This window comes from Ischnura elegans, chromosome 7 (assembly GCF_921293095.1).
Source record: "Ischnura elegans chromosome 7, ioIscEleg1.1, whole genome shotgun sequence".
NCBI classification, from domain to species: domain Eukaryota; kingdom Metazoa; phylum Arthropoda; class Insecta; order Odonata; family Coenagrionidae; genus Ischnura; species Ischnura elegans.
Window position 1 is genome coordinate 1179134 of NC_060252.1, and position 24008 is coordinate 1203141.

Here is a 24008-nt window from a genome sequence, read left to right on the forward strand (position 1 = left end):
TGATTACACAAAGGTATAACTAAATTGTTGAAGAGGCCTTTTTAGAAAATAAATTAGTTAATGGGTGTGCTTAAAATTTTTTTCTAACTCTCTCGAAATAATGTTTTCAATTCCACGAGCACTTTTTAATGTCATTTTCACTGTAAATAAATCACTAGCTGTTTTCGTTAATGCCTTTTTACTTAAGAATTAATTCCCTGGTGTAAGGGTTGTAATTTACTAATTGTGTTCGGAACAGGAAAGAACAATAGTTTTATATTTCTAAACATAATTTCTTCATCCTTGTATTTAACTGCCTGAGTTTTTTTTATTTGTGCAGCCTAGCCAGTTTCTTCTGTTTTTCCTCGGTTGTTTGAAATAGATGTGAGGGTGAATGATGGTATTCCAAAGGTCACTGCCTTCTGCCTGTCCTCGTAGGTGGCTAGGAAAATTGCTAATTATGTGGCAATGTCAAGCAGTCGCCTTCTTTTTTTTCTTGAATCCATCATCATCCTATGATTAATTACGTAATTTTCATATTTTTTCATATTTTATGGCAATTAATTGAAAATACTCCTTATTATATCTTTTAGAATTGATTTATCATTCTTATAACATGTGACTTGTTAAAGATTATAAAAAAATAAATAAACACGTGACTATGGCAAAAAATAGACAAAAAATTGAGCGTAATTTTGAAAATTTTGTTGAATTCCCTCTCTCCAAAATACAATGCACGGAGCGTTCCGAAGAAAAACTCTGTTGAGGGCACACAGAAACGCTTGGTCTGCGAAAGGACGTGATTTCCAGTGGCCTGAGTCTTGAAATTTTCGTTACTCACCGAACACAAATCGACGTTTTCGTTATCATCGGTAACTTCGTTAGCCTCATAGCGAATTTCGGCATCAACGAATCGCGGAGCAAGTCCTTAATTTTTTCGTTAACAGTACAGCGAGTAATCTTCGTTTCGTTATTCCCGCTGGTGCTGCAGCGACGTCTGTGGCTTTGTACCAAACTAAAACAAATGACTGCTCTAACGCAATCGTACCCCAACCCACCGTTACTGATGGTTACTATGGATTCTTACAGTGTTTATTTTTCCTTTGGAGCGACTAGTGCAGCTTAGGAGCGGATTTTTGTAATCATACATTGTAATAAAAATATAATGGAGAGTGTAGGTAAGAAAAGAATGAGCAAAGTCTTCGAGAAGCAGCAGGAGCTAATGCTTGAACTTTATACGAGGCATAAAACTATTTTAACCGGAAAGCTTGGCCCTAAGGTAACAAGCAAATCTAAACAGAAATGCTGGGAAACTATCGCACAGCAATTAAATGCAGCAGGCCAGGGTTCAGCGAAGGACGAGGAGAAGTGGAAGAAGGTAATGTTTTGCTGATTATGACTGAACTAAATCTTGGAAAATGTAAACATTATTGAAAAACTTCAGTCCAGAAGTAAGTAATGCCGTTGAAGTGAAATAACTTGAACTGTAATCATTTAGATGAAATTAATTGGATGTCTTTGGAAAAAGGTGTTTATTTATTCGGTTCCTCTCTTCGTAATTCATGCTCCTTGTTCTAACGTTCTCATCAAGTCTGTTAACTGCTTTTGAATTCAGAATAGTTTTGCGCGTTATAATTCATGTATCAATGGTTAGCTAAAAGTGCTTGCAACATTGATTTTGAGACAGACATGGGCAGACTGGAGAAGCTCAGTTAAAGCAAAAGCGTTGCGTCTCCAGAAATATCATAAAGAGACAGGTGGGGGAGGCATGTCAAAGGAAAATTTAAGCCCATTGGAGGAAAGACTTTTAGAAACTGTTGGAAAAGTTTGTACCTACGGAGATCCAGGTTGTAAGGAATCGCTTGTGGAGGTATTTTTGATAAACTTCAGTATATTTGAGCTAAGTATGTATGATTATTTTGATTCCTTAGTATTTGTTAACATTACGGAATTTCCATTTTAAAAGGAGGAGATTTCAGTTGATAATGAGGAGGTCCTGTCAGCCATAGGTTTGTAAAAAGCTGTCACCTATTCATAGTTTGTAGCATATTTGGATATAGGGCCTCATTAATATATTTTATTACTGGTAGGGCAAGTGCTCATGGACTTTGGATGTAGTAGTAGCTTTGAAGATAATACCAATGCAGGTGTGTACTGGAAAATGACAATTTTCCAAACTCAAATACATACAATATGATTCTTGGTTTTCTTATAAACAAGCAGTGAGAAAAGGTGCAATGCACACTTAAGGAATGATAAAAGAGTTTTAAATAAATAACTTGTACTAAGAGATATGCTCTGGTGTGATCAATGCCAATTGATGGAAATTAAAATGATTGTATTACACAGTAAGAGAACCCTCCTCGCCCTTGGAAGAGATAGTGCCTCCACCCTCTCCATTTTTGTCAAGGCAGATATCTCCTCATTCTTCCCCAATTAATAGGAATTTTGTGAAAGAGAAGAGAAAACTCAAAGGTATAAAACTAAGAGTGTTTCATAGGGATAATTGAAGTACCTGGTGAACCATGGTGAATTGATAACTACCACATTAATGCTTATATTAATTACTTTAATTTCATTTGTTGAATCTTTCCTTCCTGATTAACAGGCAAGAACATTTCTCCTTATGAAAGAACGACGGAAAGGCTTTCTCAGATAGAGGAAGAGAAATTGAAATTTAAAAAAGAGATTGAAGGAAAAATGTTAAACGTTCTTAATCAAATTTTAAAATCTTTAAATGACCTCCAACAAACTGAAAGTAGAAAAGCAGCTGCAGCTGAGAAGCAAGCTGATGCTTTTGAAAAGATTTCAGAATGCCTACAAAATTATTTAATAAAAAAGTAATTTGAACCTATGTTACATCTATGGCATCAGATTTGTTTGAAATATTTTAAATAATAATAATAAATATCAATATTTAATTGCCAAAGGATCAGAAAGCAATGAGTGCATTGATTCAGATGTATGGTTTTTAGAAAATAGTAAAAGCATCACCAGCAATATCATTATGTTTACGATGGGTAAAAATGGGAATGGTCAATTCTGCCATCAGCATTTTAGTAGAGGTGCTAAAGAAATGCACTACCATTAGTCATTGAAGTCATTGATTTAGATGCATGTAGAGGTAGAAGTACATGGTACACTTAGGGGCAATGTTTGGATGAATACAAAAAGACTTAAGAATTTACAAGTTTTCATAGTAATCCTATTTTGAGAGGAGAAATACCTTCACTTTATCCATGAAAGCCTTATCAGTTGGGAAATCTTTATTTGAAAGGGAATTTTATAGTAAAGTTGCAGCCCCATACGTTGAGGCCCTATAGGTGATTTCCTAGTTCATACAAATGGTTGGTGCAGATCATTTTGTTTTCAGTTGGAGTACTGGTGAACATCTGAGTTGAAGTAATATTCGTTCATGTTTTTTTGTGTAAAGAATGTTTAAATTATGCTCACTCAAGAAAGGGTAAAATTTTTAACTTCTTGAATGGTAATGTCTGCATGGGCTGTTGTTATTGGCATGAGGTATAATTCAAACAACCTTCTTTTGAATATTGAACAATTTCAAGACAGAGGAAGTTCACCAAAAGATTATATGTACTATATGATGCATGGGAGTGGAACAAGCCTTAGTAAATGTTATAGAGAATGTCAGTTGACTCCGTTTAGCGGATGGATCTAATGAGGAAGCAGATGAAGCTAAATTTGTTGACCAAAAACAAATATGGGTATCCCATGAAACATTTGAGTCTATGTGCATCCTTAAATATTTGGCTGAATTATCTTGAGGAATATGCGTGCCATTAATTATTATAATTACACATTGCTGCAGGTAGACTATTGCCTGGTGGCAGCATTAGATGTACATGAATAGCAAATGTGTACATCCAAAGTTTCTATCTTTCTAATACAAAGTTTAGAAACAGAATTGACACCCATGATAAAAATAATCCACTAATTCTAATCTCACACTACTAAGAATAACATTGCAAAGTTGTGCCAATGAACCTATTTCAAACAATCCATTAAATACATTAATTCTAATATAATAGGTACAACTAAAAAATGAGCACTAACCCAATTTCACACTCTCCCTTTTAAACAACTATGTAATTAGTCAATAAGTGATGACACTTCTTCCTAAAAAATGTATGGGGATAGGGAAATGCCCCTCTTAGGCTCGTGTATATTTCTGAAATACATTGTGTGATTTCACAATGTTCAGTTTAAGGGAGTTCTTAAGCCATCAGCGATTCACTGACAGTTATACCATCGGTGATGAGAGATTGAAGACTGAAGAAAAAACAATGAATTTAGTGTCATCTGCATGCAGAGTTGGATAAATACCAGCTATTTTAGGGATAGTATGTGGTATTATAATCAGGTAAGTCATTTAAACCTAAAGGTTGATTAAATCATACACTCATTTTTGGTGCCACTTGCTCCGAAGGAGAAATTGTTTATTCACAACTGGATGTTTTACTGCATCAACAGTACAGAATTCATCGATTTTCATACAGGAGATTAATTACAAAATAACTGGTGAATTACAAAACGAGTGATGATGTAGATCGGCATGGTTGACTATTTTCTAAGGATAATAAATATCATTCAGTTTAACTAAATTAGGAAAACCGAGCTCTAATAATTTGGCGACGAATTCTTAGGGCTTCATTATGAGCATGATGCTCAATATCTTCCCTTGCATAACCTGCAGCTCTATTTGCCGGAGGAAGCTGTATATTATCATCTTCCAAGTTATACCTCTTGCACATGTTGTGTATAACAACACAAGTGTTAACGATTAATGAAGCTCTCTCAGGGGAATAATGTAGTCCTCTCTCAGATAGCAAGCATCGAAACCTACTCTTGAGGACACCGTTGCATCTTTCAATGCAGTTTCTTGCAGCAGCATGTGCCTCTGTATACCTGTTCTCTGGGGTTCCTGGTATTGCATTTAATACTGGTGTCATCAGCCAAGGCTGAAGAGGGTAACCACTATCCCCTGGGATGAAAACAAAGTATTTCATTTTGGTATTTAGCACTTCTTTATAAAACCGACAGAATGGGTGCTTACTCAATTTGATGATTAATACATTCTTGTCAACTTGAAAAGTAAACTGTAGCATACCTATAAGCCATCCATCTAGGGTTCCTACAGAATGAGCATTTTCCAATGCCCTGTATATGTTTGAGCTCCTTCAAATGAAGGAATCATGTGTTCCCCCAGGGTATCTTGCGTTAACATTTAAAATGTTTAAATCATAGTCACATATCTGATTTTAAAGGGAAACAAGCAAGAAATAGTAGGTAATTATCTACATAGGCTGTTTAACCAATATTCATGCTACATATGTATATTACCAGCTGAACATTTATGGAATGATAACCATGCCTATTAACGTAAAGGTGTTCAGGATATACTTCATCATTTACATGGGGAGCCTTGATCTTCACGTGCGTGCAATCAATTGCACCGAGAATACCGGGGAAATTCTTTTCCTCCAAAAATCTGCAATTTAGACTTAGTTAGATTTAGTTAGGAATATCATCAATAATTATGTCCAACGTTGAATACCGTATAAGCTTGTGTAAGAGGCGCACACGTGTAAGAGGCGCACCCCTATTTTGAGGAAGGAAGCTACAGTAAACTCTTGATTTTACGAAGCAGGATTTTACGAAGTTTTCGATTATACGAAGTGATATTGCGGTCCCGGTGAAAAGCCTATGCTAAATACATGGCGCTATTCGATTATACGAAGTTTCGATTATACGAAATTTTTTGAATTTACGAACCTTGGCTCGGTCCCTAGGAGCAAATGGCATTCGTTTATACGAACTACGGCGAAAAATTTGTCAACAAAACTAGTTACGCCGGCGCAAGTAGCTAAAAAATCAGCGCTTCCAACTGTGGTCCATCAAAAGTGCGAAATCGTAAATGATAATGCAACTTTGGAGAGAAATGGGTCGCCAAAAACCTCACTGTGGGAATTTAGGGGGAGTAGGAGTTCAGTTAAAATATCGCGGCTGACATTATGCCCCTATTTACGTGCCTGTTCGTAAACATAGCATCGACAATAATTCGTAGTTTAACATGTCAGGAAGGTAGCACGGAGTATTTCGTACACCCCTAATTAACCCGTTGCACTGCTGTGAACGTACTTCGAAGACTATTTGACTACTTTTCGCCGAAGCACTTCGAAGGGTCCCTAATCCGGGACCCTTTCCTCGACGAGCTCACCCTCGCTGGCCCCTGAAACTGGGCTATTTTTTAATGCATTACCTGATGCAACCCTGGGTTTCAAAGGGCAAAGGTGCCATGGGGGGAAAAAGAGTAAAGTGCGTGTTACTGTGGGGCTGTGCGTCAACCAAACGGGCACGGACAAAATAAGCCCGTTGTCATTGGGAAATTTGAAAGGCCACGGTGCTTAAAACATGTAAAATTGGAAGCCCTCCCCGTTTTTTACCATGCAAATAAAAACAGCTGGATGACCCGAGAAATTTTCCAGCAAACGGTTATACGTCTACAGAGAAAAATTGCTGGAGAGAACAGCAAAATTGTTTTAATAATGGATAATGCCACCGTTCATAAATACGTGGAAGATCTAAAATTGGCTAATGTTCGAGTCCTCTTTTTACCCCCGAACTCGACTAGCAAGTCCCAGCCCTTGGACCAAGGCATTATCCAGGATTTTAAAGTCCTATACCGGAAGAAGCTTGAGCGGTATTACTTGCGATGGATCGCGGTATGTATACATTCATCTATTTTGCTCATGTGCGTTTGGATATCGATTTAGATATTTTTATTCATGATTATCATTCTTTCAAATCTATTTGCTACTTTTATAAATGGGAACAGAAATTAATAACATCCCGAAATGGACGTTGATACATGCAATCCGCGCCATAATATCTTTTCGTGTATATATTGGCCTTTGTGAATGAACAACTTAAATGTCTTAAGTACTGGGCTCTATTTACCGCCAATTTATATTTCAGGCTTCTCGTAATGAAGACACACTTCCAAGTCTAACCATGAACTTTCTTCTCACGCGCTTCCCCGTTCTCCCATGCTGGGGTTCTGTCTTTCCAAAGCCGTCCCTTCCCTCCTGCCGCCTTTGGCTGATCTTGCTGACACCCACCTTACGCATCCCAAACCCCTCCTTCCCCAGCATTTCCCATTCACTCCCTCCCTAAGGAGACTGTGCTTATGTGCGTCGCAAAAAAATACGGCCCCCAAAAGTAGACTGAGGCAGAGCTGAAGGCCATTTCCCCACCCTTCTTTGTCCTGCCCCCTTCACCAGTCCTTGTGCTGACCACACTTCTTCCCTCAGGCAATCCCCATCCCACTCTTATTCACCCCACCCACTGGGAACGTTCCCCGATTGTGGAGAAGGGCATGGTTCATCTTTACCTGCAACGGGGGGAAGTTATTAACCGGAGAGAGGCGGAAGAAGTATCTTCCACTATCGGGAAAATGGTGCCGCGCTTATAATTGTCTCTCTTCTTCTCAGCTGACTTTTCAATTGAAATTAATTTCTTTGCTCTTTCCACACTATATTTATTTACGATTATGGCGCGACTATTTTTTAGTGCAAAAACTAAGAAAATCTTTTCTCTATGTCAATGATCCTTTGCCTAACTTTCAATACGGCGGAGAAAGGAACACGAAAACTAAATGAGGTGACGGTACAGGTTTTTGCGTGTCATTTTTTGGGAATTCACGCTAGCGAACCAATACTTAACCACGTTGAGAAATGATAAAACGTCTCTTGTAGGAAAACAATCAATGTGGATAATAACGTTTCTATCTATATTTCTCCGATACTGTAAGATGTTTCTCCTGTCGTTTTCCGGTTAGAACCTTGCTCCTGTCGGCATAAAAGGAGAGAAACATACTATATGAACAGGTCACCTCACACCCGGTATGAAGAATACAGTCCTGATGAAGAATTAAGTCTTTTATGGCAACGTCTGCGAAGATGATGGAACACATAGTAGTCGGACGGAGAACTCAAACAGAATTTACTTCAAATATTCGCCAGAAGATAATCACATATCCTACGTTATTTATGATCGTAATTGAGTCTCAGTGAAAATAGAGCACATTTTGCTGAAAATACGAAGTAACTCGAAATATTAACTTACGAAGGTTATTTTGGAAACGGGCTAAGACCCTTGTTTTTCTTTTTTTCTCGTCACTGAGAGATAGAGGGCGACATAAATGGCGGTTAGGCCGGCTGCCGCTAAAATTCCGTGGGTGTCAGAAACAAATATCTATCTTTTGCATACTTAATAGTAGCTATTGGCTCCTAACCACAAATTTATTACTGTTAATTCTTATAATAAACATTGCAATTCATTATTTGATTACGTTTTCGAAACTGGTCGGGAATTTCTTTAGCGATCGTTGATGTTGAAGTATGAACTAGAAATGGGAATTGTATGGTGGTATTTAACGATTTTTCACATCATAAATCGAAAGCAAAAAGCCTTTTCTATGAATTATACCGAGAATAACCACCGAAAACATTTAAATAAGATCACTAAAGACAAAAAACGGCGGAATAAACAAAAGCGAACATTTTTTTCGTGACTTATGAAAAAGGTTTGAATTTACGAAACTCGATTTTACGAAGTGCCAATTTTCCGGTCCCACTGACTTCGTAAAATCAAGAGTTTACTGTATAAAGAAAAAAAAATTTTACGGTATTTTTTTATCCTATCGTGCGAAGTTGCAGATGTATGCCTGGAATTTCGACAGTTATCGAAATTTCCTCTTTCAGTACTATTTGAAAGAGGAAATTTTGATAACTGCGGCGATAATAGGGGCATAAGAGGGAGTAGAAAGAGTTCCAATCCTCTCTTCGCATACATCATCGCTCTACGTTGCTTGTCCTACTCACGAACAATTTCTTTTAAAAGCTCTCTCAGGAGTATTACAATAGAATTACAGCCGTGGAAAATTTTAAAGCAAAACACGACAGACACACAGCATGAACCTTCCCAAGAGATAGGACAACAATCGGGGCAATCTCAGCGCCTTAGGAAAATAACCACGTCGTAGATTTAAGGCCCCTTGCGCACACACCGATTTTGGACGGCCGGTAAAATATCGGCCGTCCACATTCCAATAGTGAACAATGGGAGAGCATTGGAGCTTGCGCACGTACCGAACACGCGCCGGTACCGGCTAAATGCCGGTTAGCTGCCGGCCATTGTCACTGTGGATCGCCGTCGCCGGCTCAAAACATAGCAACTCATCCTTTGACCGGTAAAAATCCGGCGTGTGTGCAAGCATCGCTTCGCCGGTAAAATATCGGCCGATATTTTACCGGCCGTCCAAATTCGGTGTGTGTGCAAGGGGCCGTTTTTTTTTCCTTTCCGGGACTCCATAGGAAAATAGGAAATTATCAAGTTACAGGGGATCAATGGAAACGCGTTTCATCCCTACCCCATCTCACCAACTGACCTTTTTCGGTCTACCAGGTTCAATTCTCCGAGTTTCTGGAGGTCAAAAGCTAGGTGAGTCACCTTCTGAGCTCGAGAATATATCTCAATATCTTTCAGCAATTGTATGACACGCACGAGGTTATAAAAAGAATTAGACCTAAGGCGACGTATATCTGACAGCATTTAAGTTTTTTGAGCTCTAATTGATTGACACAAAGATTTATAGCTAAAACAAGGCTACTAATATTCAACTTAGTCCTAACGGCACAATTTCGGAAGAAACAAGCGTAGCATAAGCGCATTCAAACAAGACGAGATGGACTGGAAACTTCAGGCAACGCAAACTGCGTATATGACATTGCTGTGCCTTCGCCTCTTCACTTTAAAGGCAACGACGTCACACGCAAGATCGGACATGTTCTTCCCTTGCTCCTTCGCTCATAGCCTCGTAGCTTGAAATATGGAGCGCGCTCCTTCCCCTCGACCTCTCCTCCAGCGCTAGTCCAACAATGAACACACTCGTTCGAATTTTTTAAACCGCAGGTTTTGACACCAATATAATTTTCAGTTGCAAAAATCCTCATATTAGCGTCTGAAGATAATTTTTGAAAGATCAGGAGCTCAGCGTAATGGAAATTGCTCGGCAAGACAGATGTTGGCGAATCAGGTATGTCCTTCAAAACTCTGCGTTTCTATACGTTTGATAAGCGATTACTATATGCAGTATAAATGCCGCGGGATATAAATGACTTGTGGCAGTAAATTTAGCGCGCGCTCCGGAGCGAATCACCCCGCGCGATCTTTTCAATTTTCACCTCTGGGGTGCCGACGTGACGGCGCGATGCTTACAAGAAATTCAAACAGGAGCATTTTAAAAATACGTCACTAAGGGAGAAACTCCCCTACCTGCCGCTTGATTTTGACCCAGGGTTTCATATGACTGACTCACGCTGTAAACCAAGGCCCCTCAGTTCCCCTTGGACTTGCGACCGGGTAGGGGAGGGGGGAAGATGAGAAGTTTGTGTAAGAGGCGCACCCCCATTTTCGGCTGCAATGTTTGGGAAAAAAGGTGCGCCTCTTACACGCGCTTATACGGTACTCATTCAACCTGGAATATATCTTAATGAAATAATTTGTTTACCGTGCTTTTATCCTTCTCTGCTTATCAATATTAATTGGGAATGCAACCCATTTGTGAAGTAAATGTTCATTCACCATATCAGTTATATCCTTAATTATTCGACTTACAGTCTTTTGGTTTACATTCAAAAATAAATTTAATCCAACTGGCCTTTGATAGCTGCCACAGGCAAAAAAATGCAATGCTGTAACAACCTGCATTCAAGAAAAATAGGTTTTTTTATCGTAGTTTCCATAGTAAGAGAAACGTAGTAATCGTTGACAAGAAAAGGTTAAATCTACGGCTAACAATTTTGCAAAAATAACAAGTTCACTTTCTTTAGTAGGACTCATTTTACTGATGGTAAAAAAATGAAATTAGTCCATGCCTACAGGTAAATACCTTTATTTCAATAGGAATGCATGATCTTCGTGAAGAATGCATGTAAGGCCTTAGCTCTTCCACTAAACCCAAAGTTGCCTCTTGATTAAGGCGAAATATTTGAGCAAAATAATCTTCGGGAAGATCGTATGTATTTTGCCGGTCCCTTAGATATCTCTCTCGCCTCGCCTTTCCTCTTCATAAGCTCCCCTCATCAAAATAACACGTCTCAAGGCCGCCACACTGGTGTAAACAAACAATATGATTTAACTTCGTTAGGCTATGAACGAATGCTCTTCGTTTTTCGTTGCGTAAACGAAGGAATACATTCGCTGAAAAACTTTCGTTGGCAACGAAAGTGTTCAAAACTCGCGCGTTTGGGATAACGAACAAATGACAACGAATGAGTTCGTCATAACGACGGATTTTATTCGTTGAGGCATAACGAAGGATTCAAGACTCAGGCCACAGGTGAGAATGCTGGGCGAACTACTTCAGAATGTGGCAGTGACGGTAAAAAATTTCAATGCCCTACCGCGTATCAGCTAATTAGCTGCCTCCTTCACCTAACACTGCCGCGCATGGATTGATGTTTGTTCAGTATTGCTAGAAATTGACGTCCCGGACTCCCGATGGAATAGCCAGATTTCGCAGCATAAATACGCAGGCAAGACATATGACTGTCGCTAAGCGCAATAAATTTTAAACTACGATCGTTCACGAAAGCATCGAAAAAATACGAGATGAAGAGGTTCACTATATAGAGGTTTGCCTATAAATTTACATGTAAATCTGACGGGACCAGAGGATTGGTACGAAGTATGGAGGTTTACGATGTAAAGAGGTTCACTACATAGAGGTTTTACTGTATATGAGAGCGGAGGGGTTGGAGAACAAGGTGATGTCTTTGCCAAATTCGACCCAGAAATATGAATGCGAAATATCAAACCAAGTCATCGCACAAATTCAATAAAGCTGAATAGGTTTTGCAGATTGCTACGTGGAACAAAAGCAGACTTTTTTCAGGCGTTTCATCATCAAATTCACAGAGTATTCTGGAAAGACAAAAAGGCCCACATGATTCCACGACATCACAGCTTCACAGGTAAACAGACATCCTCAGCGGAGGGAAAGATCTAAGAAACACTCACGAATTGGACGAGAGAAAATTTAGAATTCCTTCCACCTCCAATTCGAAGTTTTTTTCCACAAGAGGAGAATTTCAGTCCATGACTTTACCTGTGCGGTTTGACGGCACTGTGGCTCTTTGCGTGCTGGGTCAGGTCACTTGCCTTGACGTACCGTCGTCCGCAATTGCCGCACGCAAAGGGGAGCTCCCCCGAGTGGTGCGTCCTTACGTGGCACAACAGCTGATTGCTCTTGCCAAATCCCTTGCCGGAGTGCGAGCACACGCAATGTCTGCCACTATCCCCATCCGCCAAATCCCCGAGCCCTGTTCTCAGAAGACAATGAACGCACATCAAAGAAGAGTGAAGAAACAGGCCAAACTCCAATACAAGCATACCAACATAGTATGTATAAATGTAACATACACTAACTCAAAGTACATCTTTCAAAGTGTACAACCAAATCAGAACATGTACACGCACAAACAAAGCACATGCAAGTCAAAGAAATTTTACAACAATCCCGGTTGATGCCACGTTATTACTGCGATGGATTAGAATTTTAACACACCGAAAATTACTCATATACTCTTAAATAATATTATATTTATGTATTTACAAGGACAAGGAAGAGGTTAGCTAGCCCCTTTTCATGCAATTAGCCTTCATGCTCCAATTGATTCCACAGGATGTTCAACCAATCGAAGTAGAAAAATTCATGCATAGTTCCCAGTTTTCCAAGAAAAACTGAAAAAATTCCAGGCTAATCTTACGTTATTACTATGATGGCTAAGAATGTTAAGACACTCCAAATCATTTCAATACTTCTAAATAATATTATATTTATGGACAAGGATAGATTACTTAGCACACAATGCATTTAAAATTTAAATATATTCAATTCGAGACGCTATTTTGATCTAATAAGCCGATTTTGTTGTCACATGGAATTCTATTCCTTGTGTTTTTGAATGTTACATAAAGTCAAAGGGTGATAGACATTTCGAATCTGTTGCCTTGTCCGTCATACCACATTTCGCTGCGGCAGTAGAAATTATACTTAGATGGTGCACTTAAAATTGAAACAAACATTTTCAGCCAGAAAAATTGAACAGGAAAAATTATATGTGAAATGAATTTGAAAAAAAATTTAATATTCCCGGTTAGAGCAAAAATTCATGAATACCGTATAAGCACGTGTAAGAGGCGCACCTTTTTTCCCCAGCAATTGCAGACGAAAATGGGGGTGCGCCTCTTACACAAACTTTGTATCTTCCCCTCCTCCCTTTCCCCGGTTGCTAGCCAAAGAGGAACTCAGTGGCCTTGGTTTCCAGCGTGAGTCAGTCATCTAAAAACCAAGGTCAAAAACAAGCGGGAGGCAGGGGAGTTTCTTCCTTAGTGACGTATTTTTACAATGCTCCTGTTTGCATTTTTTACTCGAAAGCATCACATCGGTAGGTACCCCAGATGTGAACATGGAAAAGATCCCGTGGGGTTTTCCGCTCCGGAGGGCGCACTAAATTTACTGCTACGGGTGGGCATACCGCAGCATTTAGGGCCGTATTCTTAGTCGACCCTACAAATCCGTCCCTACATAACAAAAGGCCCCTACATGCGTTTCTCAGTCGACCCTACATAAGTGGTGGGGAGTAATTCTATCGTAAAATTCTCTGAGATGATGTAGATGATGGCGCAGTGGCAATTTTCCATTCTGGTGGCAAAATGGGAACTATCTATGAAACTGAAAAGACGTCTGATAATTTTCGGGCGTATTGTTAGGGCAACGGCTCAAGGTAAATAAACAATCGGTGTCGTGTCGGTACCTTAATTATCGCTACAAATACTCTCATATCGAGCCAAAAGTAGAACCTAATTGTCTTTAAATTACTTCAAAAGTGGTCTACGTACAAGATAGTAATAAGTATGGAGCAAATATGAGCATTGAAGTGGGAACTTACGTTGCATCATCAAGGTTCGTCATTCACTTTCACCTTACGTAGTTAAGTTTATTATGTGTCAAATAATGGCACGAAAATACATTCTCTATGGTTATACGTAAACGAAGTATTAGTTTCCCAAAAGTATACCAAGTGCCGAAAGTGAAAAATATTATATATTCGTAGAAACAAGATGATTTATACCGCTATATTGTTCTTTTTAGTTCAGTCAATTTTATAATTTATTTTACTTGGTGGTTATAAAGTGGTAGTATTATTACATTTCCGCTGTGTTACTGTACATTTTAAAATGGCTTGTGTGAGGTCGTCCCCCTTAATATCCATTGCAACGTAGATTCTTTAATCGAAGTGATCAGCAGACGATATTTGGCCGCCACGTTTTCGTAGGGTGTAGGGTTGGTTCGGGTGCCCTACATCAAGTAGGGCCCGTTTAGTTCCAAAAACGGCCATATGTAGGGCTTGACTTGGCGTATGTAGGGCGAGATCGGTTTATGTAGGGGCTGATGACGTATCCAGGGTTGGTTGACCCTACAGGGTCGACTAAGAATACGGCCCTTATACTGCAAATAGTACTCGCTTGTCAAACGTGGAGAAAAGTGCAGTTTTGAAGGACAATACTTGGACAATAGTCAACATCTGTCTTGCCGAGTAATTACCATTACGCTAGGGGCCTGCTTTCTCAAAAATCATCTTCATACAATATTATAAGGGTTATTGCGATTGAAAATTATATTGGAGTCAAAACCTGCTGTTTAAAAAATTCAAACGAGTGTGTACATTGTTTGACTGAATGGCGGATAGAAGAAATCTGAAATGTTTACAAGTGAAGAGCGTTGAAGGAGAGGTAGAGGGGAAGGAGCTCGCTCCCTCCGTCTTTCCTCCGCAACGAGGCTGAGGGCAAAGGAGAAAGGGAAGAACACGTCCGATCTTGCACGTGACGTCATTGTCTTCAAAGCGAAGGGGCAGCAATGTGATAAATGCAGTTTGAGTTGCCAGAAGTTTCCAGTCCGTCTTGTCTTGTTTGAATGCGCTCATGCTACGCTTGTTCCTTCCGAAATTTAGCTGTTTGGACTATTTTGAATATTAGTAGCCTTGTGGTAACTATAAATCTTTGTGTCATAATTAGAGCTTAAAAAACTTAAATTCTGTCAGATATGCGTCGCGTTAGATCTTTCTTTTTTTGAACTTTGTGTGTGCCTTACAATTATTGAAAGCTATTGAGATATCTTCGGGCTCACGAGGTGACTCACCTAGCATTTGGCCTCCAGAAACTGAGAGATCGATGAAGGTCAGTTGGTGAGATGGGGAAGGGTTGAAGCAAGTTTCCATTGTTCCCACGTTACTTGATATTTTCCTTTGAGGCAAGTGATTTATGGTCCATGGGGTCTCGGAAAGGAAAAAAACATGATAGGCAGGGGCTGGTGGAGGGCCAGGGGTATTTTGTTAAATCTATGCCGTGGTTATTTTTTAACGGCGCTGAGATTCCCCCGATTGTTGTCCAATCTCTAGGGAAGATTCACACCATGTGCCTGTCGTGTTTTGATTTACAAATTTCCACGGCTGAAATTCTATTGCAATACTCCTACATGAGCTCTAAAGAAATTGCACCTGAGTAGGACAAATATCGTGGTGCAACGGCGTATATGAAGAGAGGATCGGAACTCTTTCTACTTCCTCTCAAGGGTCGTTGCATTCACGAAAGCAATGATTGAAAATTTAGGATTCAGATTCAATTTCTTTGACGAATTTGGATCCGAAGTACATTAAGGTGAAGGGCATTATTCGTGGATATTTGCATCTGAGTTATCTGATCCGACCATTCCTAGTAAGCATCAGAAGGTTAAGGCTACAAGTGAACACCTACTAATCTCCGAGCACCATACATACCATGTAAATTTATCTGAAAAACGCCGCGTGTATTATTACTATTGAAAGTGGAAAATTTGATAACTGTCGAAAGTCCAGGCTTAAGTCTGCTACACCGCACGATAGGATAAAAAAAATGCCAAAAAGTTTTTTTTTTTCTTTAGCTCCGATGCTCAAAATAGGAGTGCACCTCTTACACACCCTTATACAGTAATTCACGCATAATTCCAGGGACTTATAATTCAAGCATGATTCCTGATTTTCCTGTGGACACCCTGTTATCCCACGTCGTGGTGAAGGATATGCTAAAAACTCATGGACTAATATGGTGATTCTTATATACCACATCATGAGATAATATTTCAGTGTTACCTACTTAAGAATCATTACATCTCTAGGGAATGTTGTAGGATTTGATGGATAATGAAACAAGGCAATAAAGAGCTTCAATTATGGCATAGCACATTATGTTGAACACGTAATTATTGTAGAGAAAAATAAATACCACTAGAGGCTATCATAACTTGAATGTCGAATCACTATTTCAAATCATCAGCTGGTCGTGAACATACATGCATGAAATTTGACCATAACATCAAATAAGTTTCCCATTTGCTACATTTAATCATGATTGTAACATGTTTAAATACCATTTCTAATCTAGGAGTGTAGCTTACATTGATAGAATAGAATTTTAAGAACAAATTCTATTCTATCAATCTGTGTGATTTTTATGGACTTTCGGATCTAAAAGAGCTTCCTACTGATTCAAGTATTGAGCTTTTCAATTTTATTTAGTCTATTTACTCAGAAGCAAAACAACAACAATGAACATGTTATTTAAAGGAACAGTTGAAGCAATTTCATCTCCAAAGTGTACAACCAAATCAGAGCATAACTACACACACAACCAAAGTGCCTGTAAGTCGAAGAAATTTCACAACATTATCAGTTCTGATTGCGGCTAGTAAACGCTGGCCCACTCTCAAAATCACTGGCCCCTGATCCTGGATCTGACTAGGCTACTCGCTGGCAATATCAAAATTGCATCGTCTAGTTAGAAGCAGCTGCCGAACAGTGATTTCGTCTAATAGTGCACTTGGTTGTGCCTCCAAAGTGGACTGGAGCTCGTCTTCACCCACAGGTGACAAAAGCGACGAATTAGTGTGTGTGGTGTGTTTATCCTTTGATTATATGTCACGCAAAACATACGGGAGAATACTCAGCCTACACTGCAGGATGTGTGCGATATTTAACACTCATTAAAATCGAAGCGCAGAGACATTGTTTTTTTTGTTATTTTTGTGAAAGCAGGACTTTCACGCTTTGAAGAATAATACAGTGAAACCTCTTTACATCGTAATGGAGGGGACCAAAATTTGGGCAATTTGATGAATGGAGGTTATCTATAGAGAAATTTTAGTGATAGGCACAATTTTTTCATATTCTTTGGAAATGAAAGGCATTACTATCTTTTAAACCATTACATTTATGTGTTTAAATAAACATGCACGCATTAGTGAACATGCACTTATTATTTCATAATTACAGAAAGCGAGCGCTATCGCATGATTTGTACCATGACCAGAGAGAAAATGATGTGATCCCTTTAATTCAACAGTCACTTAAAATGATTTGGATCGTTGGATACCTTTTTTATTATTTACTGTCATGTATGCTCTCATATTGAACAAATTGGCCATAACTAATGGTTAATGTGAAAATTACAACATATTAAGGGTGTACGTATAAAAAAAGGTGAAACATTTATTGCTGAAAATTTCATTCCATACACGTAATCACGGCTGCATTAATGGTCTCTAGTTTTCTCGGTACGATTTGCGGAGGTAGTTAGGCCATCTCGGGGGTGTCTCCTTGGTATGAGAAGTGGAGGTGTTATGAGAAAAAGAGTTTCACTACAAAGAGGTTTGCCTATAAATTTACATGTAAATCAGACGGGACTGTGGGGGTGGTATGAAGTATGGAGGTTTATGATGCAAAGAGGTTCACTACATAGAGGTTTTACTGTATTAATATTAAGTTAATTACATGGGCATAAACCATAAATCAAAATAATTACAACATCATAATATGGTGATAATGAAAACAAATGATTCATTTTCCATTGTTGTACATATAATGCCATAGTATATTCACACATTTACTACAAACTAATGTGGTATCTGATAAAATTAAAATAGTATATTTTTAACGTGAATAGATAATCAAGTTAAAGTTATTAACGTACGCAAAATCTGACTTCATAATTCTCAATATTCTTGTTGCTACAGGGCTTCAAAGTTCGCCAAAATTACTTAATTCTTTAGCGCTATAAGAATACTCTGTGACTTTAATTTTAAGATTTCTTGGTGCGGAGTTGAGAATCCAAAAAATTGAAATGGAACATAAATTAAATCAAGGTTCTCGTTTGCTAGTAATCTAGAGCTTGGATAATAAATTGTACTGAGAAAAAGATACTAAGTGATACATAGGTTTTTCTAAAACTGGGACGAATAGTCTACAGGCACCACGTAAACGTTTTGTTTATTGGACTCTGACGTCACGCTTATTAGTTCCAACAACGCTTAGGCAACCCAACATATTCACAATCTCCAGTCTGACATTAAAACGGCAATATTTTCACCAAATTTGCATTTAAGACCCAGCATAGACCAATTTTCTATCCACTTCCTCAGTGTGTCATCAGTGGATACCGTGCCGTGACGTCATGCACAAGCACTCATGATGAAATTGTGTTTTCAGGCAGCTGATGAAGAGTTATTTCGAAAGACTCTTACCTCAGTTAAAAAACGTCATTCATCCACAAAATTTCCATTGAATACATAGAGTTATTTCTCTAGTACTTTAACAAAATCATGCATGTTCCCGATTGCAAGATTCTACCGGTCATTGGACCCCCTGTTCCCTGACAAATGCACTCACCGCTAACTCCTACGCTCCCGTCGTCTGCAAGACCACACTCCACTGAGAGGTAACCTGCAGGGGCATCGCCAAGGAACTCCCGTCTTCACTACACTGCCGCTGTTTGGTTGAAGCAACGACTTCTCAACCTGCAGCCATGACAACCTAGAAAACAATGAGGAAATTCTTATTTTAGAGAAACTAGGCCAAAAACATCGCCACCAGCCAAAAATGCTTATTTTCTGATTTTATGTCTTTAAGAGATATCGTAAATATAGTACAGTGAGTCCTCGTTTAACGCCATCCAGTTTAACGTTGTCCAAAAATTGAAACCCTTCATCATTTAACGACGTTGTTGCTTCGCGATAACGTTGTTCAAATTATGCACGGGGAAAAAAAATTGAATGGCAATTAGGACAAAAGCGCATCTGATGCATAGTAAATATTACTATATTAATGAAATTGATAATTTTCGTTTAACAGAAAAGGTTGGCGTGGGTAGCACATGTTGAATATGCATCTGGGCGAATAATTTTTGCCTCATTTACCCATTATCCGAACATTTTTCTGATTCCAATCGAAAAAAATGTCCACGAAGATGAGTGGCTATCCTGGAGGTTCTTCAGACGTGAAGAAAAAACGGTGACATTAGAACAAAAACTTGATATTATTAAAAGAATTGAAGAATTTAGCCTGAGGGAGGTTTATGTGAAACTAATACCGGGGGTCTGTGGGGGTTATAGAATTCCCACCAGGATAAGCGGTAGGTGCGATATTAATAAATTGCGGATTTATGTTCATTTTGTGGTGCTCAGGGGGGGGTCAGGAAGGCTGTCAATTTATATAATTTATTTGGACGGCATCTACATCCAAAACTAGTGAAAAGGCCTGGTTACACGGTACATTAGAATGTACAAGAAAATGTGAGAATGTCTGCATCCCAGGATGAACCCAAAAATGCACCGTGTAACCACTCAAAATGTAAGATGTATGAATTTCTGAATGCCTGTTCTAATTTCGTTCAGACAATCGTACAATTTGGACTCATAACAGAGTCACCTGCAGCTCGATTCTGTAAATGTCATACGGCCGTCTCAAGCGGATTTCGTCAATGTATTCACGGCTTTGACGCTGGAGTGATTCTGAAACTTTTTAGTGACATCACTCTCACAGCCGCGTCCGTGAAAGTATTCACGCCCAAGAGGGCCCGTGGTAGCTTCGTCGCGGCAATGCGCTCTAATTTTTCATTATGAATTTACGCTGTGATTGATAATTAATAGCACATTATTCATTAATTACGATGGTGGCTATTTCATATTGTCACTTGCCATAAGTAATATGTGTTGAAAACAAATAAAAGAAATGCGTAAAGTTAAATTTACATTCGCGTCCTATTTAAATTGATTGGCCTTCATTGCGATTGAAGTTGGTGGGAAGTTAAACCTTGCGCTGAGGGTTTGACAATTATCTTATATTTGTGCATCTTCTAGAATGTACAAGTAAAATACTCACACTTAATGTTCATAATAATTTGGAGTAGAACCAACGGTAAAAGTATTGTGCAGTATTGAATGTTAACAGATTTAATTAATATTTGTTTCGTAAGTTCAAGCCTTCAATTTGTTTTTATTAGTGAGAATGGAGGCTCTTTACATACCTCCGCTACTGTTGCATGAGCACCAATGTCGACAGAGGCAATAGATGCACATACTTCGACGGCAGATACGCGATATCAATCCCTTCAAGACGCAAGATTGGCGATGGATCACTGAGTTCACACCACGATTAATTCGTAGACGTTTAGATGGCTTGCCGGGGCATACTTTAGTACGTTAAGATAAACATTGATCATCTATTCCATCTCTTGCATGCATTATTGCTGCTGTTCAGCAACACGACCAACATGATTCGTTTTTCTGTTGACATAATAGAAATACTAAAACATGTAAACATCTCGCCCTCTAGCAGAAACTGTTAATAATCTACTCGTATTCACGCCGGAAAAATTTTCATCAGTATAAATCGTGAATAGTGGCATGTGCTTGCACAATCAGACACATATGTATACGCACCACAGCGCATTTAAAATTATGTACTGAAATGATGAGAACAGCTCAAACGCATACGAGAATGAACCATTATTAAATAATAAAATAACACTTGCTCTCATTCCGCGTAAGCATTAGCTCCATATTATGAGGAAATTAGAGCTAATTGTGCAATTACGAGCCCGCTACGTGATAACTGACTTTGATATGCAGCACTTGACAACATATAAAAGAGGTAATATACAGTTAATAGCTATAAACTAATTAAGCAACCGTAACTTATCATTAATAGGTACTTTTAAAAGAAAAGACCTCACTCAAAATTGAGTAAAGAAGTATTATTTACTTTGGGAGTGAATATTCCACGGCATTGTATATGTTTCTCTATGGTAATTGAAGTTGCAGTTGGCCGCCGAATTAACTTTGTGTCGGAGATTCTGATTCGTTCCTCGCATCCGCACAGCTACCAACATAAGAAACTAAAGTGATAGTTTGCAATTCGTCAAACATCTCACGACACAGGCTTGCAGGATCGCTTGAACGTCTTTCACGGAGAGAGGCGTGAGAACTCCACTGTGGTTCGAAGCACGCGAAGCACAGGTATCACATTTATAGAATCGAGCTGCTGGTGGCAGACTACAAAAATGACACATTCAGTTCATCTGGCTTGTATGGGCACTTCTTTGTTTATGTATGGCTCCGATAGTTATTTTGATTTTGACGTCTTGATTGTTTAGGATTTATCACTCTTTGGTTGCGAAAAGGTGGAACAAAAGAAAAGGGATGGGTAAAAGGAATGATCAGATGGAAAGGCGCTGAATGTTTGAACCGCGAGAATTGTCCAAGATTGAGATCCAAATGATCGTTAAAAGGTCATAAATAAGCATTTGATAGACAAGGAAATAAGTTTCAAGTACTATTTACGCTGTATTTACTCAAGTTCCTGTTTTTGAATCGAGACCGACTGCAAAACGAGTCGAACTTTTAGGTGTTGCGTAGACATGCAGCAAACGTTATGGGCAACGCAGTAATAAGTACTGAATTTACCTTGCCAAAAGTCTTACATTTCTCGTATATTCCTGTAGCATGCACCGATTCACAGGAGAAGGATGGAGAGAAATCATGACACACTCGCTTTCAAGTCTAAAATTCAACTGCCTTTATTATGTCCTGTTTATTATATCACAAGGCTTAAAGGCAAGAGAAAATTTTAAAATGTGCCTTTATTATGGAACACTACTATCCAACAAAATTTGAACGATATCAGCGAAAGACACTTCCAGGGTTCCCACTCTTACCTGAATAATGAAATTCACGGCTTTTTCCAGGTTTTCACGGTTATTTTTCACGTTTTCACGGTTTTTTTTCAGGTTTTCACGGTCACAATTTCGCTAAATTCACGGTCCGTTAATAAGCCAACAGTAAGAAAATCACTGGCCGTATATCAACAGAAAATTAATGTACGCGGCAAACGCCGTGAATGTTAACGCCGCAATGAAAAGTGATATCTGTTATGACGTGATCTATCGTTTGCAAAATTCAGGGCCGACTAAAGGACCAGCCCAACCGCGCTCTTGCCTCGACGCCGAATACCCTTCGGACCTTCTTCTGTCCTGACACCCGAGGTCCTTTTTAATTCCTCGCCGAGAGATTGTTTTTTACACACAGTATAACTGCACAGTAACCAAATTTCCCCCACCCCAATCATTCTTATTTAACGGAAAATATTTTATTTAAATTGTTTATAGAATATAATAAATTGATTCTTTCTTATTTAAAGAAAAATATTTTATGAAAATTGTTTATAGAACATAATAAATCGAAAAACAATTTCATACACCGTATTAGCTCAAATCTAAGACTACCCTCCTTTTTTGGAACTCCACTAGGGGAAAAAATTTTTTTCCTAATAACGTTACGATTATAAAATGAATGCGGAAAAAAGATCAATGCTTTATTTTTTGCTAGGTTGCCTATGTCCCAGGAAACGCAAGATTTTGGCGAGTAATTAAAGGTTTCAAAAAATATTTAAGATAATAACAGGAATAGTAGTACTTTATCAAGAAACCTACGTCATATTGTTGATTCGACCCATATCTCTTTCAAAATTCTGAAGGAAAACGCCAACTCACTAAAAAAATGTTTGCTCTCCACTCGGAATTTACACTGCTATCATGGATTTCAGTCTGATGTAAAAATTCTTATCCATCAAACACCATTTCCAGTACACGTATTCACGAGAGCAATGTGCATGTTGTGCCTAAAACAACCGCATTCGCCGGCACAGTGACTGGTTGTGAGATGGATGACGAAGGCCAAAAATAGTCTATTACTTGAATTGTTCCTGTCTAATGAATGTATTTTAAATATAATTGAGGTAGTGTGTAAAGCGTGAACTATGTTGCGTTAATCGTCAGGGGCACGCTCATCTGGATCTTCGCCTTCATATCTTTACTTATTTTCTCCGGGTAGCTCACTCTACCCCCACCCCTACCGTCATGTGCTAGCGGACAACCCAAGGCGCTCTGCAATATTCACACGCATCTAGCCCGGATTCTTTTCTTCATGTTCAATTATTTTCAGTCCATCTCTTAAAGTTCTCAATAGTTTCTTCGGAGTGGCCAAGGTCCGAAGACGAATAAAATTGAACTAGTGAAAATGAAACTTGACTTTATTAAACCCACATGGAAAACACTCGGTGGTTCGAAGTCCAGCCACCCTGGAAAGTAGGGAACCACTCGTACGAGGTTAAGTTCGGAACTGATGCTATCGCGTAGGGGGGTACGCAGAGCATACTGCAGAGGGAGAAGCGTGACCATATGACTGCGCCATCAAATTTTTTACCCTAAAGATACCCATTCTTTTCTAACTATCGTAGCGCCAGATGAGCAGATGAATTCGGATTGTTAGTAGGGAGAAACAAAAATCCTAAGAAGATATCCCTTCGTCAGTAGCTCTGACAAGTGAGACTTATAGTAAAGCTCGTATATTGATAACTGATAACAACCTGATATCATGTTTCCGGGACAAAATGCCGAATTAACTGCCGAGAAGCTAAGCTACGACGATATCGCGTCTCGCCAAAAATCACCATCGTATTTTTTCATCTATTTCCTTGCTTAAAATACATCGCGTTTGGTCTCGTTTTTCTTTTAAT

General features: G+C 38.9%; 2 protein-coding genes across 18 annotated transcripts in view; one reads left to right on the top strand and one right to left on the bottom strand.

The window, feature by feature from the left end:
• Positions 1 to 1048: 1048 nt before the first annotated feature.
• On the top strand, positions 1049 to 2904 carry LOC124162522. Its single transcript, XM_046539090.1, has 5 exons — positions 1049 to 1849; positions 1946 to 1988; positions 2070 to 2126; positions 2329 to 2454; positions 2588 to 2904. The coding sequence occupies exons 1-5, from the start codon at positions 1748 to 1750 to the stop codon at positions 2821 to 2823; spliced, it is 564 nt and encodes a 187-aa protein (XP_046395046.1). The 5' UTR covers positions 1049 to 1747; the 3' UTR covers positions 2824 to 2904.
• A 1498-nt stretch (positions 2905 to 4402) lies between these two features.
• Positions 4403 to 24008, bottom strand: part of LOC124162523 (Golgi reassembly-stacking protein 1-like) — a 70842-nt gene continuing 51236 nt past the window's right edge. For 12 of the 17 annotated variants that reach the window (XR_006865601.1, XR_006865600.1, XR_006865590.1 and 9 more), the window contains 3 exons: positions 18825 to 18968; positions 12170 to 12383; positions 4403 to 5488 (listed from right to left, as the gene is read on the bottom strand). Coding sequence is in view for 3 of the 17 variants with exons in the window: in XM_046539094.1 (XP_046395050.1) it covers positions 18827 to 18968 (142 nt within the window). In the remaining 14 variants the exon portion in view is untranslated. Of the gene's footprint in view, positions 5489 to 10749; positions 10765 to 11790; positions 11986 to 12169; positions 12384 to 18824; positions 18969 to 24008 lie in introns of those variants that run through there. The other 5 variants (XR_006865591.1, XR_006865597.1, XR_006865598.1 and 2 more) reach the window with 5 other exon arrangements.